Source organism: Bicyclus anynana, chromosome 23, assembly GCF_947172395.1.
Source record: "Bicyclus anynana chromosome 23, ilBicAnyn1.1, whole genome shotgun sequence".
In the NCBI taxonomy this organism is placed as follows: Eukaryota; Metazoa; Arthropoda; class Insecta; order Lepidoptera; family Nymphalidae; genus Bicyclus; species Bicyclus anynana.
In genome coordinates this window covers 8880833-8901482 of record NC_069105.1, presented here as the reverse complement: position 1 = coordinate 8901482, position 20650 = coordinate 8880833, and the positions used below count along the sequence as shown (strand labels likewise).

At 37.2% G+C, this 20650-nt stretch overlaps 2 protein-coding genes across 2 annotated transcripts in view; one reads left to right on the top strand and one right to left on the bottom strand.

The window, feature by feature from the left end:
• LOC112051086 (N-alpha-acetyltransferase 15, NatA auxiliary subunit) overlaps window positions 1–20650 on the bottom strand; it is a 158835-nt gene that overhangs the window by 128005 nt on the left and 10180 nt on the right. The gene's annotated exons all lie outside the window — the stretch shown is intronic.
• Window positions 426–18794, top strand: LOC112051087 (uncharacterized). Its single transcript, XM_024089566.2, has 2 exons — window positions 426–645; window positions 15003–18794. The coding sequence occupies exon 2, from the start codon at window positions 15003–15005 to the stop codon at window positions 18312–18314; it is 3312 nt and encodes a 1103-aa protein (XP_023945334.2). The 5' UTR covers window positions 426–645; the 3' UTR covers window positions 18315–18794.

Below are 20650 nucleotides of genomic sequence, written 5' to 3'. Positions count from 1 at the left end.
ACACAAACCAAACTATTTTACTACGCCACTATTTCTTCTACGTAAAAGACCTTCTCCCGAAAAATATAACAAAGTCCATTAATTGGCTCTCCGAAACTATGGAGTTAATCAATATAGATTTTACCTGGTTTCTAAATTATTTTAGATATCATCTAAACCCATAAACTCTTTGCTTTCCTAAGGGAGGGACTAGATAATATTTAGAAAAACAACGTCTCACTGTCATTATACCTCATCAATACTACTACCCGGCACCCAAGTCCAAAAATTGTTGTTAAACATAAACTCGTTTTAAAAAATATTTCCGAACTGTTCACTGTACACTGCACCGTGCGCCAGTGTGCGTGCGAGCGTACGTCGGTGTGCGTGGCGGCGCACGCGCCTACGACGGTGTATTTACTCTCGCGCCCCTACCACTAGCGGCACTCATGCGCCGCGCGACCTGCCGTCCACACGCCAGTCCCAGTGTACTAACCCCACCACAACCCGTGACCCGTACCCCACTGGACATTCCTACCCAGCATGTGCCAGTGACTGGACGTCAGTGATAGTGCCCAGTGACATTTACACACGACGTGATATGTGCTGAAGAGTGTGGACAAGTGATATTTGTATACAATCGCAGCCTCTGCCATTAACGCAAATGTAAGCCGGTGTTTTATAATAAAATCATACAACAGAAACCGTAAGCCATGTACCATTAAAACAGTTTATATCATTTACCGAAAATAGGATCATACTAAAATGTTTCATAACCAAACTCAAGTGATAACAAAATGCGTTTATAATAACTTTTCGTTTAGAAGCAGGTACTCTAAGTTCGTGTATGTGTAAAAGCCGCAAGCAAATAAGACATAAAGAAAACAAACCGAAAGTTCAATTAGTTAAATAAAAGTTACTTTCCAACCCAGATCTCATCAAAGTAATTTTGTATATTATATCAAAGTTTCGTAACCAAAATCTACAGTGACAATAAAATACGTACTTCATCTACGCTTAAAACTACGCGCGCAAAAGAAAAACAAAACAAAAGTTTAATTATTTAAATAAAACTATTTGACCCAGATCTCATCAAAGCATATCGAATATATGATCATACTAAAAATTTAAATAATCATAATCAAACAGTGACAATAAAATACGTAATTTTTCTACGTTTAAAAGTACTCGTGTTAAAAAGCTGCATATAGGCCAAAAAGAAAAACAAAACAAAAGTTCAATTATAGTTAAATAAACTAAGTAACTTTCCGACCCAGATCTCACGTACGAAAACGCCTGCAGTACACTAGCAATTAGTATTCTAGTAACTCCAGAACAATGCAGCTGTATCGCGACACAAATATTAAATTTCGAGTTTCACATAGACAAGCACTAGAGACTCAATGACAGGCCGCCCAAAGAAACACCTGTGAGAAAATGTTAACAAAAGCGTCGAAGTGAATTGTTATGGACTAAGCGCCTGCAATGGCTAGACCATCCTTACTTTATTAAAGCTGAACTTGTCAGCTCATGCTTCTATTATAGGTAAGTGAGGCAACTATGGAGTTTGGACCGTACTGGCTTAGAAAAGTTGTAGGTTTTAAGAGACTAGACCCTCAATTGTCAAAGAATAAAAGGTAATTTTTTTATATTTGTATAAACCATCATGAGAAATCATGTCTCCTGTTGCAAGCCACTAAGATTCGCGGTAACCCTTCGAAAAACGGCCGTTAAAGATCAAACTTTAAGGGCTCCTAGCGAAGGGTTGCCATGAATCTAATTGTCTAGCAACGGGAGACATGTTTTCTCAAGACATCTCGAAGAAAATATCAATAAAATACACTTTACACTTGAACAATTGAGGAACTGGACACTAATCTGTTACCTCCCAAAGCCATTACGATCCAATAGCTACCGTACTCATGGTAGGAGTATGAGATGATAGTCTTCCAGCTTTTATAATATAGTGATGAAGATCTGGCGATTACAGACTTTAGTTGTATTACGTGTCTAAGCAAAATGTTCTGTGAACAAGCATCGATATAGGAAAATTCACTCGTACTTATGCCACCGTGACGTAGTCATTAAAGCCTTCGCAGTGGGTTTACCTATAGACGCGATTCAAATAGTTCATAATAGAGATATCGGCCCACGCATCACTATATCAAACGTCGTAAAATAATAAACACCGAACACTTTGGCTAATATATAAATCGTCTGCAAAGTGTGCAATTTTGCAATATCCCATTCATTCGTATTAAGCTCATAACAAACGTGTCATAGTATAAAAACGAAGTAATAATCCCCGCATAATGGATTCGTGATGATACATGATGGGTATGATTTAATCTTTATAAGTTGTAATAACTAAAGTAAGCATAGAAGAGTTAGCACAACAATGGGAATAACCGGTGACGGACATCGAAAATATGTACAGAATAAATAATAGTGAAAAAAACCGATCGTATAATGATAAATATTCATTTGTTGACCAAAACCCGATACATCCGCGTAACGGGAGTTGTTACTCTGATTTTACGTGCGAGAAATACTAATTTGATGTCTCATCAATTTGTTACGTGACTTATTTATGCCTACTTCATTAAACGCGGTCGTAATTTCGATGTTACGTCACTAACATGCATGTAAATACTAGCGGACGCACCGTCTTTATACCCGCGTAATTCCCGTTTGCGTGGGAAATTAGGGATAAAATATACCCCTAAGTTATTCTGTGATAACGCAGCCGTCTATTGGTGAAACAATTTATAAAATCGGTGAAGTGGTTTCGGTGTGAAAGCATACAAACAAGCTCACACTCGGACTTATATATGTAGATGAGCAAAGTCATTTTAATATTCTAATTGCAACAAGTAATCATAAATCGATATGTACAAAAATATAACTTAAAGAAAATCAATATCGTTTAAATATTAAAAAAATAATAACAAAACACATACAGAGAAATGCATAAAAGGAACACAGAGAACGATAAAATACCGATAAATCATAATAAATAGTATTCAATTGTACACACGAGGTAGTCAACATTGATAACGATTAAGTACAGGAGATGAAAGTAGCGCGAACATACCAACGTACCTATACAGTTGTATCGTCGATTGATGACATAAGACCGTAAATAATCAACACACACTGTACGGACATTGGCAATAATATCGAGACCGAGATTAGTCAAGGTGTAGCTAAAGGAAGTGTTGCAAAATAAAATGACTTTATAGATAAATCGTTATTCGATTCTTTGCGGCAATTCTCGAAAAAAAAAATGTATGAGAAACAACAATTACGAAGGCGGATGTTGGAAACAAACGTGAGATATTTTTGTATTTCCCGGACCGCACAAAACTAGTTAACCGCTTTAATAGTGATATAACCACAACACAGTATGATAGATCGTAATCTCAACGGTCAAACTAAATAACACCTTAGTGAGATAAACGCGATTGCTTTGCTAGCCGTGTTATTATAAAGAACAACCGCCGAGATATACCTGAATGCAATTAAGATTAAAACTACAAATAAAATTACGTTACTTACAATAAGCGAATGCGAAGTTACCGATAACGATTTAACACAATTCTAAATCCAATAAAGCCATCACATCCGGTCCATAGATTTCGCAGATCCAAATACCAATAAAGTCGTGATATCTTTCGAAAACAAAAGACTACATAGTCTCTTTATGGAGAAATTCAATGTTACAGTAAGACTTCTATTGGATTATTGAAGGCTACCATCAAATGCCATTAGCTGCAAAACCAGTTCTATCGCATACCGTACGGAGCTAAATAAAGGCTGGCATTAAGAAAACCGTACACTTCTAGGTTATAAGAATGTCGCATTCCCAAGTAAGGTTGTAGAACGCGCGATGACACAACGTATCACCTGCTTCGAGTAACCTTTCAACTGTCATTCGCCTAGTCTAGACGCCTCAACGTCAACCCGTGAATCAGATCAGTTGGAAGTGAAACACGTCATTTCTGACGAAGTTATTAATAACATGCTTCGATTTTATTAAAAAGTTGGTGACATCAACCAAGACGACTTGCTGGTAGGTTATTTTAAACAATAATAATAATCATTCATTGCCATCATGTACTCAACCTCAGTGTAAATACTCTTGTGCCCATTACTTAATATAATACAATAATATTCCGATCTCGAATCAAAGCCGTTTCAATACGATGATAGTACAAACTTAAGCTTACGTCACCTCTAGTATACGCGGATAAAAAAGCGAATCCGGCTTATATGTCGTGACGAACATAATATTTTATTTATATAATTATTATTTCTTTATTTTCGAGGAAGTCGTATATTACCATTCAAATATGTTAAAAATGTACACTTGAATATATTCGCAATTGCGCTTCTAGAACGCTGTGTTTACGAGAGTTGTCCTATATAATACGATCAACTGATACGTGAACCAGTTTTTTTATTACGATATTGAGAAAAATATGACCGTTCTTGTGAGCGCTTTAACGTTTTGAGCAATTAATTCCTCGGATTTTACAGCTTTAAAACAAGAAACTTACAACTAATCAACAAATATTATGCGTTTAACAAATGCATGTCGCGTAGTCAACGCATTTTTAAAGAAAACTAAAAGCAAATCTTGCTCAAATATTATTGAGTGTCGTACGTATCAAACAATAGCAAGGTTCCCAGGTGTTGCGTTCGCGAGTCGTTACCCGCTAGCCGTTCAAGTTATTTGTCGCGATATTTCATGTATGAACACAAAACGTGCCCACCTTGAGAATAATTACTCGCAGTTCATTACAATCAGATAATGGTAGCTCGAAATAATTGGACCGAAATTTCAAAATTCGCTTTTAAAAAGAGCTTTTCCCCAGCGCGAGCGAAGGACTCGGGCGCAATCTAAGGTTGCCTATTATTTGCCACGCTCCGAAAACCACCAAAAGGTAGCCAGCCAGCCAGTGCGGCGGAAAAAAAATTTTGAAACCGCACAAAATTGCACAAGTCATATTAAACAATATAAAACTAATAGCCGTTATCTCCAACATAATCAACTAATTGGCCGTTTACTCCACAGCGCTTCCCAACTCCATCCGATTGAAACTATCTCGATACAAGACTCGTACTTACGTGTTCGGCTTCCATGCAGTCTTACCTGCAATAAGAAATAATGAGGTTAATTGGTTACGCAATATGGTGAATTTGCTTCGACGTAAAACCGTGTAGGTGACATCAAAACATTTGGCTGTTTCGGGTTAGATTCTATGCTCTAATCAATTAAATTCATTATATGTTTATCAGCAAGACCTTTTTTCGTAGCAATAAAATACTCGAAAAATGTAATGCTAAGAAATTTCCCAAAGATTGCTTTCGATAACCACATTTTACAAGCGAGAACTTTTGAATTTTTGCTTATTTAATAGCTACAGATGCACTGAACGGTTAGTTTAAGTTACAAAAACAATTTAATGGTACGCAAAAAGGAGTATAATCTAAATTCTACGTGTTATGTGCCCCTAATGAGTTGCACGCTTTCTTTTCTTTTGTTACTTTGAGACTTTCTTGGATCTCTGTTTCGTAATTTGGTCCGTAGTCACATTCATCGTTGTAATCCCCCGTGTGATACCAAGTTGTTTGCTTTCGTGTCGTCTGCCAGTAGTAATTGGTATTACGACACCGGCATAGAAATGAATTTTCGTAGTTTTCACATCATTTAAACCGCACGGTAAATTGAAACAAGCGGACGTTACTCGTTACGTCTGCTGTCATTATATTTTCCAACCAAGTATTAAGGGACAATTCTACGTGATTTCTTTTTTTTTACTTCCCTACCTAAACTTTACATACAACTTCATATATCTTCGTCTTCTTTTATTAAGCTTTGTCTCAATAGGTGAGATTCTCTTCGCGGCATATACTAGTGGACTTTTCCACTAGGTCCGATCTTGAGAGTTCTCAGAGCGTTTCGAATATAGCTCTTTATAACCGACTTCAAAAAAGGAGGTTTCTCAATTCGACCGTATATTTGTCGAACGGTCGTCAGATTTGGCTCAACCGGCTTTTTAATTTGGCTCTTATTACTTCGTTTATCAAGTCTGTATATTTATATGATAATAATTTCATAAAAATAATTATATTTAAGTAATCTTTCTTTTGTATCATTTTCATTAAGTGTCAACTTATCTTAAATCACACCAAGTTCGCAGTTCGCATTTTAATATATCATTATACGACTATTTTATTTCTTATCTTAATGTCATCAAAAAGTATTAGGAACTCTAAATAAGGTAAACAAATTTTGTAAACGACACTTTATGCCCTACTCTACTTATATTATACTTGTATTATCTCTAAACCTGTTAGCATTATTGTAACTTGGGAAACTTTCCGTTCCAATTTTAAAAGAGGCTAAGGGTTTTTTGAAAGGGTATTCCCGAGACACATACTCGCAGGAATTTAACACAGAGTAGGTATTTGTAAAACAATAGAGATGGAAATTAAACGATTTATCGAAATATTTTAAAATGGTCCAGAAATATAATATAAATAGTAATAAAATTGTAAAAAAAAACACATAAAGAACTTAGAAAAGGTTGAAGTAAAAAGGGATAGTAAGTTTACAAATGTAAATAACATGATAGAGTCCGAAATCTACTAACATGCGTAGAATAGAAAACAAAAAAGCACTTATGAGAAACAGCCAGTGAACTTAGTAAAAGTTAAAAAAGTATACATAGGTACAACAAATAACATAGAAGTGTGCAAAAATGAAATATAAACATAAACACACTACGACAGAGAATAAAAATAAAGTCGGAGGCAACATTGTTTTTTAATTAAATTTAATTAAGTGGAACATAAAACTGAGCTGCCATACAACTAGACTAGTAGTATTGGAGTTTTAACAAGCAATAAAACCGCAATCAAAGCTCGCAGTTATTGATTATGCGGCATACCGATACGAAATGCTTACACAATGGGTAACCTTGTGTTCTCAAAGGTAGCGTGGGCACAATAAATCATAAATCCGCCAACAATGAACGGTTTGACAGAGTATGGGCATAGTACGAAATGTTTCGGTGCGTGGCCACGAACCGGCGCGGCGCGTGCTGTGATCACTCACAATAACGTTAAAGGCAACCGTCCATCGGAGCTCTTTGAGATATTCTTTATACGACGTTTCAAACGTGCTTGTAAACTAAGTCTGCTGGAAATAAATGAATTTTGATTTTGAGTTATATACTAGCTGACTAGCTGTGTAAGAATGGTTGAATTAAAAGTGCTATTGAGTATACGTTTATCTCCGAGCTTGTTTTCAGATCTTAACATAAATTATGTATTTCCATCCAGTCCAGGTATGATTAAATATTAATCATACATGCGTCTAAACATTCTTATCTATAACTGGATTAAAAGTGCTACAGACTATAATCAACATTCATTTAATATTGTATTGAGTAATAAATATACATACATCCATCCTAGACATTCGATTTATATTAATTACTATAATTGATTTTAAATCAACGAAATGAATACAAATAAAAATAGTTTTTTGATTTGTAGAAACCGAAAGGGGTGTGAATTTTTATCCTTCTCCTAACAAGTTGGCCCGCTTCCATCTTAGTAGATTGCATCATCACTTACAATCAGGTAAGATTGTAGTTTAGTTTAGTTTAGATTGTAGTCTAGGGCTAACTTGTAAAGAATAAAAAAAATATCTCGCACAGCTCTAATGGAAAGTGAGCTTTATATTCCATCCGGTCACGAATCTTTAAACCGGAGCAATATTTTTTGTAAGCCTACTATAACTAACTGTAAGTACACATTTGAAAATTTAACCTTGATTTAAAGTTGAAATTTAATCGTAGTAATAATCATTTACGAAATAAAATTGTTAAATTTAATATTTAAAATAAATACCTAGATATCATACGGTAGACGCTTTGCAATAAAATTCGAATATTCGCAGTGCGCATAAAAGTCTTGGCATCATATAAAAATGAGTTTATATAAAAATGCACACTATACTACTGAGTATTTAAATAATGTGGTACACGATCTTCGATTTTATTAAAATTAGTAAAGGTAGGTATAATTTGTTATTCAAGACTCCCGATTAAATCCTCACTTCCAAATTTACTCAACGAAAGATGTAAAATAAGTTAAAATTGCATCTTATTTATCAATCTTACTCAACCTATTTCCGTTTTCAAAAATACTTAACCGCGCTACAGTCGTAAACTGAACAGTTTTTTCTAAGAATTTTGATCGACAAAAAAAGCTAAAACTGTAAAGTCTAAACTGCGCAGTTAAATCTGAACGTCAGTAGCGAGGGTTAGTAGAAGAAAACAAAACAACATATCAAATATCCGGTCGAATATCTTTTATATCAGGTACCAACTGCGCAACATACATTTACGATATTGCTAAACACGGCAAAAATTGTACCGAGCAAATAAAGCAAAACATTGCAACAACGTCTTTTACGCGCTGGGACAAAGTAAATTGGAGTTAATATCAACTTGGTTTTTTACAGATTCCCACATTACAAACGCAAGGTCATGAGACACGAATGATACTTAATTTCAAAATTATCTGAAAAATCTTGTACAATTATACTTATTATACGACTACGGAATGATATAAGGTTGGATATTACTCGTTTGCTACCCACATAATGGAAAAATGAACTTTTCAAAACGTTTACGTCATGTAGGCTTTTTTTAAACACTTTCCAAGCGTCAGATGAACTTCATACAGTAGTCAAAATTAATTTATTTCAAATATTAGTCTACAAGCACTTTTAAAAAATCAAGTTTGTCTGTTTATAGCTACTTATGACTCTACAATCGGCTCACGACGGCTGGTCCGATGAATAAAGCGATATTAATGCAAAACATAAATCTTAATCGCGATTTCCAATCTGGTCAGATTAAAAACAAAACAGACTTTGCTACTCTTTGATATGACATAGTAAATATTGTACAAAGGTCAAAATTCGAACGCAATTTGTCATCTAATTTTTAATTTGTATCAATTGAAAGTCTGCGAAGAATTGCAGTAATTTTTATTGTAGGCGCTTTAACGAATTTTTAACTATTTAGTATATTTGTAACTATTATATTTTAAAAGTGTACAGTCCACCAAATAAATGTTACAACTCTCACAAATCTCACTCCCCGTCATGCAGACAATATTGCCTTTAAAACCGGTCTAAAGTTTTGTGTTTTTACATATATAACAAATTAAAACAAATAAATCCATTAAAAAATAAATCCATTGAAAAATAAATAAACTATAATAACATAGTATTAAATAAGTAATTGTTATTAATAGTCATCTCGTTTGAGGTGCAGTGCTAACAACCTCAAACTGGCCGTTAATGAGGCTTTGCCTTGACAGGCATTATTTAGGCCCTGACATTCTTCGGGATTTGTTTTTGTCAATCAATGTGCAAGTCATTCAATAACTATATAAACAATAAACAATGCGATGCAAAAACAGTATTATGATTTGCAATAGAAAATCTACATCCAAATAATTATATAATGTATTTACCTAACTTAATATGAATCAATTTAAATTTTATTATGTTTTTTATATACAGTACTTGATCTTTTTAATGATATTCCTATTTAGTATTATTGGCTATTGACCGTGATAGCTCTCCGCCTCCGATTCCGGGGGGTGTGGGTTGAATCCGGTCCGGGGCATGCACCTCCAACTTTTCAGTTGTGTGCATTTTAAGAAATTAAATATCACGTGTCTCAAACGGTGAAGGAAAAACATCGTGAGTTTCTTAATTCTCTGCGTGTGTGAAGTCTGCCAATCCGCATTGGGCCAGCGTGGCCTAACCCCTCTCATTCTAAGAGGAGACTCGAGTTCAGAAGTGTGCCGAATATGGGTTAATAACGATTAGTGGTTAGTATTTGTAACACCAACTTTCAACTTACTAAAAAGTGTCTTACTTTACTTACAAGTGTCTTACTTTCTAGGTCAGGGCTGGACCTAAAACTTCTCTCAACTAACCATTAAAGACTTATAAAACAGATAGTATAAATACATATTCCGTTAATATCAAAAGTAAAAAAAAACTACCTACTAGAATTTCGTATTGGAAGTCATGCTTTTCGAGACGGGTATTATATTTATGGACAAAGGAGTTTTTAAAAGTTAGTATAGGTTGTCTAGCATTGGCAACCTAATGATGCCCATTATACCGCGCGTGCCAACCAATCGAATTGCCAATTGTGGTATACTGATTTGTTGACCAATATTACTGTTTATTTTTACTTCATATTACAAAAAGAACGCGTATTGTTAGGTCTTTTTGATTTTCATTATGAATAAGCTTTTATTTAACTTGCCCTGTTAGTACAATTAAATTTTAATTTAAAGTTTATTTCAAGTAAGCTTACTTTACTTTTGAGTTTGACATTACATCAATTGTGACATTTTTAGAGACTCTACCACCTTTTTAAAATATAAATATTCATATTTTCAATATTATCAATTTCAATTCTTGTGCCAAATTGATATCCAATGTCCGCAAAATATAACTATCATTAATGTCATCCATTACCATCCAGCATAGCAGTCAAACGCCATCTCGTCATCGAAACGAAAAACGCTACAATAAACGTTACGTAGTATAATTAATCTGTGGATAATCTCTAACTGGCTATTACAATTGATTTGCTGCGGTTACGAAAGAGATAAATTCAGACAAGTCTCTGTTATTCGCCACACTATATAACAACCGCTTTGACTTTTTAAAAGCCTGTGGCCATGTCGCACGTCGAACCAATTTCTACAAATGCTAACGCTTCGAAAATTAAAAAATAATGTATTACAGATCCGAGCGATAACTTGATCACGTGCCTGTCACTAACGATCGTTTTTCCCATACATTTTTATTTTTCCAAGTGTTAGTGTTTGTAGAAAAAGAATCGACTTGCTACATGGCTACATGCTGCCCTTTTTAGTTCAAAGGGCGGCTACTAGTTTTGAGTTGGACCCGGTAATAATTGAGCTATTAAGTTTTATACACTTGGATCATTCAGATATAAGCCGGAATACACGACCCCGGGTTACCTCTGCAATACGGTATCTAAACAGCGCACAAAACAATAAGGAAACATAAAATTATATAGAATGCTAACTTTTATATCTTAATTACGACTTGTACATACATTAAAATGTGCCAGCCACTTAATATTGAGGTCATAAAAGTGTCCTAGAAGTAACAAATTAAATAGAGCTAGACATTTCGTAACGACCACCGCAATTATCATTATAACAAGTGTAGCTGCGGGCAAAACAATAATATTACAAAATTTACATACACCAAATAAAATACGACGGTCGGTGAAGGAAAACATCGTGAGGAAACCTGCATACCAGAGAATTATCTTCATTCTCTGCGTGTGTGAAGTCTGCCAATCCGCATTGGGCCAGCGTGGTGGACTATTGGCCTAACCCCTCTCATTCTGAGAGGAGACTCGAGCTCAGCAGTGAGCCGAATATGGGTTGATGACGACGACCAAATAAAATACACTACCTGTTTATATGTAAAAATACATATATAAAAATATTAACTTGGTGTACAGTACAAAAATCAAAATGTCCTAGGTCCAATTTTGACAAAATATACTCGTTAAAAACATACTAGTCAACTTGAGAACCTCCTCCTTTTTGAAGTAGGTTAAAAATATTGTTTAGCTAAGGAAATGCTAGGTTTTCGCCGTCTAAGACGCGAGCATTATCTAGTTGTATATAGTATATAAAAAAAGTAAAAAACGCAACATTACAGAAGATAGTTCTGTAAAAAAATGCACTATAACAAAAGATAGTTCTCGAAAAAATGCACTATTACAAAACAAAGTAGAATCGCATGTGTACTTTTAAAAGTAATTCTAAAATCTATTAAATGTCCATTTTTTTTTAATTTGACCCAAATAATGGTCATTATAATTTTCAATAGTTTTATTCGGCTCATTTTTTCGTAAAGGAAACGAGAATTCTTGTTCATATTTCATATATTACTAATAATAAACATATATGTATACGTGTAAATACTACACGTACGAAGTCGCGGCAGTTTCCTAGTGTAGGCGCAGTTATCGAGTGGGATTGTAACATGTGAACAACTGTTCCGCAAATTCAAGGAGATCGATACACAATTACAAGCAGTTTTAGCTTTAATACCGTCGGCTGGATGTAATTACGTAAATTGCCACTTAAAACGTCTATCTAGAGACTTGTGTACATAATATCGTTCGGATCCTGTTAGAAACCTTACTGGTGGCGTGCGCAGGGTTTTTAACAAGGGTAGGCACTATACGGATAATTTATACAAAACTAGCCGACGTAGTTCCAAGTTAATAAAAATAGCTGATACTAGTAATTTTTATCGCATAACATATGTATAACTCGCGATTTTATAGACGAAGCTTTAGGCTAAATGTCATTAAAAAAACATTTGGTGCTTAGGCCACCACACTCTTATTAACAGGCACACGAGGCTGAAAATTTACGTCTCAGATTAAAGGATATAGGGGGCACAATTTGTAAGACGTGTTGAGCCTGCTCTATGAAGACTTGCACAGTTTTTAGGCGATTTTACCTTAAAACATCAGTATTACTTAAAAACTCCGTTTAAAAGCAGTTAATTATGCTAACTCAGGGCTCCTAATTAGATTTTCTTGGGACGATATAGATAATAGAACATTTCGATATGTGCTATGAAATAGGTAATTGTGATTAAGTAAATCCATACATACAATTTTGAAATTGATCAATACACAATACACATTCAAAAAAGTCTAATCGCAAACTTTACAAGCGTCGAAACTACGATCAGCGTTTTGCGGGCGGTTGACGAACAAAGGCCGATGGAAAGTCGGCGGGTTGACAATGTACGGTGTTGAATACAAATTAACAACAATGGTTCAGTTTCCCAACACGTCTAGAGAAAACTGGCAAAGAAAGTCTACACATCTCTATGATGCACTATAGTCACGGCTTATTATACTAAACATTAAAAAACAAGCAAAAAGCAATTCGCTGAGAAATTATTAAATTAATAGAGATGAAATAGATAAATCAAAGACAAATAAACTTTGAAGTAAATTCTATAATATTGGCTTTTTATACCAAAGAAGAGATGAAAAATCATTCGAAGATAAACATTTAACCCCATCACAATGAAAGTAGACTAATTAACCAAAACATTTTTATCACATCCAATTTAAAAGACAATATAGAGCAAAGTGTTGTTTAGTTTAAAGAAAACACTTACAAGCTTCACAAGATTACACTCGCATATTGAATCTAAATGGAAAATTACCCGAAGAAAAATTAACCTGAGGTGGAAAATCACCATAAAATAAAAATGTTCTAACCCATCATAATGAATGAAGACAAGCAATACTTTTAGATAATATCATGTAAGAGTAACATACTTATTACTAAAATCTACATAGTAAAATTATTAAAAAACCTCTACAGCATGACACCCAAGCTAAATTACCAGCCGAAAACTAAGTAATCCGTGACAATGCTAAGGCTTACTAAATCATTTCACGTTCCGGTGTGACCGCAACAAAATCGGGCACCTTGCGGAGCGAGGCCGGTCGCCGTGTCTCAGTTTCAAACACTCATGTCAGAATAATTACATTGGACCGTATTTAACGCGTACGAAATTTAAATCTGTCGCTAAGGACACATTAACTTGTGGTTAACAATTGAGAGCTTTTCGAAGGTGAACCGGTAAAATAAACGAAAGGATGCGTTCAAGATGAGTCCGCAAATGTCAAACTTTATAAAACGCGTTGAACTCTTGCTATTCACCGAACGCGGTTGCAGAATTTGCTTACCTAATTCAATAATAACTGTATTGATGGAATCGTATTTCATACACGTATTACTCAGAGGAATTAATAGATTGCACGACATACCGAAAACTCAATCATTGAATCAGTGAAGGTCATCTGAGATACATTAACGTGACTCAGACTAAGCAGCCGGTACTTTAAGTTCGCTTCGAGTAGAGCAAAGTCCAACAATCCTCGGTAAATTCTTAGCGAATCCGGAATCTATAAAAAGCTATAATAAAAACGTCAACGCAAAAACTGATTCAGGCCGAAATTCAATGAAAAAAACTCTAGCTAGAGAAATTAAAAATCATATTAATATTACAACAATTGAACATTACAAGGTCATGAACGATGTTTGAATTACATCGAGTTGGAAACTAATTTGAATAACGATATTGCAACATGTACCCGAGACATGGCATAGGGTTCTACGCAATATTTCGTTGCACTATTATCGGCTGTAAAATCAAATCAAGCGGCCGCACCTTTCGCGGGGCCCTAGACAGACACGCCGGATAAGGCTATAAAATTATAAATGTTACATTTCAATGGTTCTGGTTTCATATAAAACGAAATGCTAGTTGAATCTAGATCACCTTTAAATACAGGTATAAATCAGACAAAAATGAGACTGACCAAAAAAAGAAATTGTCGTTATTAAAATAATGGAAAACACCACACGTTTTGGACACGTTTCCCCCTTGCAAAGAACCTTCGTCGTTTCAAAGCGACACGTTACACGCAGAAACAAAAGAATGATTAAGTAACGCAGTTCCAAATTAAAACGCGACGGCCGACTTTGTCGCCGGCCACGCGGCCTTCTTGCCTTTTGATCGTTACTTGCTAATTTCCAAATTAAACGCTTGATTCTCAATGCCAGCTAGATCGGAGGTGGTCACTCTGTTCGAATTGATAAAAGGCGGGTGGTGGCGCGCGGCCCGCCAGTACTAAACCGCTCGGACAGGCGTATTATATCGCGTCCTTTCACTTTAGTTCGCGCGCTCATGACCGACAACGCGGCGTGACCGACTAACAAAGAAATAATCGCTATCTGAGATGAGTTCATTAACTGTGCTTGTGATAACGTTGTATTGTGTCAACCGTGCAGCATAACTAAAGAAGTGATGTTTTCTAAACTTTCAGATGGTGAGAGGGGCGACGTCAGTGCTCACGCTAGCGCTGGCATGGGCGTGCGTCGTTCGCGCCAGCGTCCTTGTGCCCACCTACGTGCTGCCGCCCGAGTCGTTCGTGCGCGACCAGCGATCCCTCGCCTCCAAATCAGACTCCGAAACCGCCGAGTCGACGCGAATGATTAGACGCCTCATCGGCGGACACATGAAAATCAAACCGGAAAAGGATCACGGCAATTTCAAAAACTCAATCAGTCTCAACACGAAAACCGAAAGTGGAAAGTTCGCGGGAGTGATATTGCCCGAATTGTCGGGCGGCACCGTGGGATGGAATCAAGGAATCTGGGACGACGGCATGCTCATGTCGAGCGCTGGCGAGGGGAAGGACGCCGGAAAAATAAAGGAGGTCGACGAAGACAAAAAGACGCTATCCGATCAAGTGGCCGAAGGCAAATACGGACTCCTACAAAACGAAATATTTGCAAAAACACCCAAACGACCTGGGATTTTGAGCTACGAGCTGAATTCAGAGACTAGATCGAAAGATAATCTACAGAGTCTAGGCGGACTTAAGAAAGATGAAATATGGCTCGCGGAGGATCATTTGTTGGTTCTCAAAGGAGGCTCATTCCCAGAACGTACGAAGGAAGCAGAGAACAGGCCATGGCCACCGATCGATAGCTACGAGGCGCCCAGAAGGCAAGTAAAGTTACCGCAGAAACCTAAAATACCACCGCCCTTTCCAGTTCGACTCTCCGACGACGGCCCGCTCGTCTTCCTTACGCCTAACGGCAGTATCCCTGCGCCCCTTTTCCCACCCTTCCCTGCAGGAGAAAGCGAAGGCCCTCTACCTCCTCCGCCATTCCTTTTCGCACAGGGAGCGCCCTACCCCGCGGGTGATAATCAGAGAAACACTTCTTCCTGGGGAGCGACGATGCCAGATCCTCCGTTCCCATTCCTACCCGGGAATGCGAGCGAAGGAGCATTCCCCTACCCTGGATCCATAAACGGCTCTTTTCCAGAAGGCTTTCCACCGGGCGCAGCATTTCTACCACCACCCAGCAACCAGACCGACCTCTACGACGAAGACGACCCTTCGATCTATTATCCGCCGCCATACAATTTTTCCTATCACACTAACTATCACAGTAACGTGCCGGCCGGACCTCTCGTACCAGGAATTATATTACCGCCACCGCCAGATTTCTTTGCACCTCTCGAAGAAAAAACTACAATAGACGCTGTCAAAAGTACAAGGCCACCTATAACGCATTTGAGGTCAAAGACTACGACTAAACAGCCCTCAACTATCGGATACAGAGGAAAATACAAAACAAGGCCTACTACTACAGAAGCGTGGACAACGGAACCTCCTACAACTACTACGACCCCACAAGTAGAAGTAGTGACTGCACCGAAACACAGAAAGCCACAGCGCGTACAAGTAATACCACCGAGAACTCCTGTCAGGGTCCACAATCTACCAGACGACATTACGACAAAGCCAAAAACCGAAAAACCGGTTTACAAAACGAGAACGAAGCTTACATCGAAACCTATATCGGTGTCAGTGTTTTACGATTATCCTGAAACAGTTTACGATAATAAAAATCCAACAACCACGGATAAACCGTACATTGTCTACAAAGTACCACAAAAGACGAGCAATGAATTTACCAACGACGTAACATCAACATCTGTACCACTGAGGGCTTACTACACCAATACACAAAACGATGAAGTTCCAACAACGAAATTACAACCAGTTTACAATCGTAAACCAAATGAAGACGCGATCGCTTCTTTCTACTTCTTCGACGAACAACCAAAAAGTTCGCCAGCTCCGGATCCATTCTTCGATGGAAGAAATTATTATAAAACTGTGCCGAGTCAGCGACCTTATGCTCAAAATCAAAATGTGAACTCGCAATCTGGATTTACGCCTTCCGTGGACGTCGCTTATGGATCAATCGACCAAGCTGACGCTCTGTTCCTGTGGCCACAAAAACAAGGTCCGCGAACGCTTACACAAGAATACTTCAGCGTGCAAAAACCCAAACAACAAAATGTGTACGTGCAGCAAATAAAACAACGCCCCGACTCATTCTATCAACAAATAGCTGACATTCAACAGACTATTGAACTGTACACCACAAAAAGGCCAAAGGCACATTCGCACCGACCTCATTCGACTAAACCGAAGGCCGTGACTTCCCGGCCGGTGTATGAATTCAGTTACGACACAAAACACCGACCAGAAAAACTGACATTCAGAGCGCCTAAATTAGACCCCGAACCATTCCGGCCAATGGTGAGTTACAGTAAACCATTCAATTTAGAAAACGAGTTCAACGCAATAACACCAACAGTCGCATCGGGATACCATCAGCAATACTTAGTGGAAAATGCACATGTAACGACAGAAAACCCGACGTCGTCCAGATATTATCCGAAAACGAAAACGAGGGACGAAGACTATGAAGACTCGGTTTATAACAAGGCCTCAACACCTAAAACGAATGTGAATTACATTCCAGTCCAAACCGGCAAACCTGTGCTTCATGTAAACAAACACCCGAGTACTACGCCTAACCCAATCAGTCACGGCTACTACACAAAACAGGATGAGAAATACATCGACGATATCACCAAGAACTCTTTCGACGTATTCGGGCAAAAGTTGGATGAAACTCACGATGTCAACGGCCTGGCCGTCACGCCTCCACTCGAATCTGTGAAGACACCGATCAACAATAACATTAACCTGCAGTACGATTACGAGATCGTCGATTCGCAAAACCCAAATCCACCGTCGCTGCACAAAGACACGATCGTCAATGATCGCCTACCTCGTCCAACTATCAACCCTTACAGTGAATCTATACACCAAGGTTCGCCCAACGCGGAACTGGTTCAACCACCGAAACCACCTTCGCTGCTACACGACACCGTAGTCAACGACAGGTACCCACGACCCGAAATCAATCCTGACAGCGAGTTCATACCGATACCGAACCCCGGTTACAGGACAGCGCAACAATATAGAATACAATCGCAAGTACAAAGGCCTCAGTATACTGGTGAGCAGTATGACCTGAACAGGCCTTCACTGGCAGGGGACACGGCTGTGAACTACAGGAGGCCTCTGCCGCCTGTCAATCCTGATGCAGAGTGGATAGGGCCGGTGAACACCGCCGGGGAGGGCAGGCCGGGATCGTTCGTCTCGTACAGACTGCCCGGGGAAGGTGCACACGTGTACTTCCTGACTCCGCAAGCAGCGCAGGCCGCCCGGGAGAGGTACCGATCGCCGGGTTACGGACGGTGAAACCAAAGCTCTAGTCTGAACTATGCGCCGTAGGCGACGATACGTGTAAATACAAAGCAAAATGTGATGTTTTAAGTGTCCTAAGTAGTATTAGAACGAAAAGACTAGCGGGCCGCCCGCATTGCCATATTTAAAAACGCATTATTAAAATGCAGTGAAGTGCGACCATTGTTGTTGTGACAAACGAACGCTAACAAGTTTTTTAGACGAACTATTTATTAAATTATTAACGTTAAGAGACTGGTGCAAGCGTAGTGATAAGTAATTTATTCATGTATGTCAGTATTGAACTCACTAGATGTGATACTGTGTGTGTATGTATGTGAAAATTGTCGCAAATGGAACCATATTGTGTATAACTGTTTGATACTTTTAAATTGTTTTGTAACTGAAAACGTTGACGAGCAATTGTGATTTTTTGTATGTCTTTATAAACAAAAGATTTTAAAATAAGAAATAAAATAAAAAATGTTTAATATACCAGACGTTGTTTTCTTGAAATCCTCTAACTAAATTGCATAAAGTTTATTTATAACTCAATGAACAATGCGCAGTATAATACAATTTAAATGTCTATCTGTGATTTCAAAATAACTGTGCTTTTCAAGTGCTTATGGCCATTTACACAATACTAAAACATTAATAAGCTTTTTTTTTAATTTTTATCTGTCTGTCTTTCTGTTTTTCCGGACTAATCTCTGAAATAGCTGAACCGATTTGAATGGAACTTTTAATGGAACATAGAGGAGGTTATCGAGCAACATATAAGCTACTTTTTATCCCACAAAAATACATGATTTCCGCGGGATTTGAGAAAATCAGATATCGTGGGCGTCCACTAGTTATTACATAAAAACTGTTTGATAAACTAAATAGTAATTAGTATTCTATTTACCTGACCTTATGTAATATTACAATGAATGAATCTCGTAAGACAAATGACATTATATAATCATAAATAATTTATGCAAATTAGTTCACTAATGAAAATCAACAGAAATGTGCACAGAGGCACCGCGAAATATAGTTCGTAAAAAACCAGGTCACTAAACTAAATGTTGTTATTATAGGTAGACACTTGAAAATTCGAATCTGTATTAGAAACAGTAGGTATTACATCGAGTTGCCTTTATTTTTCTTTTATCACTTACCTATACAAAATTGCATAAAATTACGATACGAAAATTTGTCAAGAAATATGTCGCGAAATATAAAAGCAGTGGTGACAAAAACTTCGCCTGGTTGTCCCAATATATATATATATATATATATATTATTTTTAATGAAATTAAACCTTTGGTAGCAGATATTATGTGAAATTGTAAAGAAATAATAAAAACAAGCCAAGGGCGTGTCGAGTCACGCGCAGTGTAGTTTAATTTAGCACTTTAATCCCTTCTTTAATGCACAAAAATACTTATATACAGATGCACTTCATAAACGTAATTAATATAAATAGCCATACCACAACTTTCTAGTTTTATCAGTCTCTGAGTTATTTTACTGATAAGTTATCTTTTTAATTAGCAACGGATTTAGTATGCAATTTTCGATTATGTGCACTAAGAATAGAAAAGGGCCCAGATTTGATCCCTGTAGAACGCCCATTATGGTAGTAGAACCGTGCGATGTTATATAATTTATGCATACCTTTAGTGTTCCTGAGATAACCAGCGATAATATTAAGTGCAACACTTTTGATGCCTTAGTAACTTACTCGTAACTTCAGTAAAAGAGTGTAATGGTAAACACAATCCAATGCCTCGAACAAATCACAGAACACACCAATAGCATTCTTAAACAGTTGATGTTAATGATGATGTTGATGATGATGACAATGTGGGCAGGCACCTGTATCGGACTTGGTTGTCTACGGCACGTCCTCATGTCGCAGCAGACCCGCGTACGAGCGCTGTGACGTCATACGCTTAAAGTGGTACTATGAACCCTGGCTAAGTTTGCTGGAGGCTCTTCTTGGACAATGGCCTTTTAGAACCCTTGTAACTTTAAATTTTAAGTTTCGACTAATTAATTATCTAATACCATTACCTGACATTTCAAAAGTATTTGTAAACTAAGCCTAACTGAAATAAATGAATTTTGACGTTGACTTGACGTTATAGAACCACATAGTAGGTAGAAGATGATGATCATATTGATGTTAGCTCAGACTAATTACATAAGGACTTGTTTCGCACCCAAGTTCACGTTATGTGTAATACACATAACGTGAACTTGGGTGCGAAACAAGTCCTTATGTAATTAGATTGTTTCCTTACACTACACACAACTATAACTTTGTATCGCAATATACACACGTGTATTTTTACACACTA

Coding starts and splice junctions, on each gene's coding strand:
- LOC112051087 (XM_024089566.2), top strand. CDS start 15,003: ATGGTGAGAGGGGCGACGTCAGTGCTCACGCTAGCGCTGGCATGGGCG.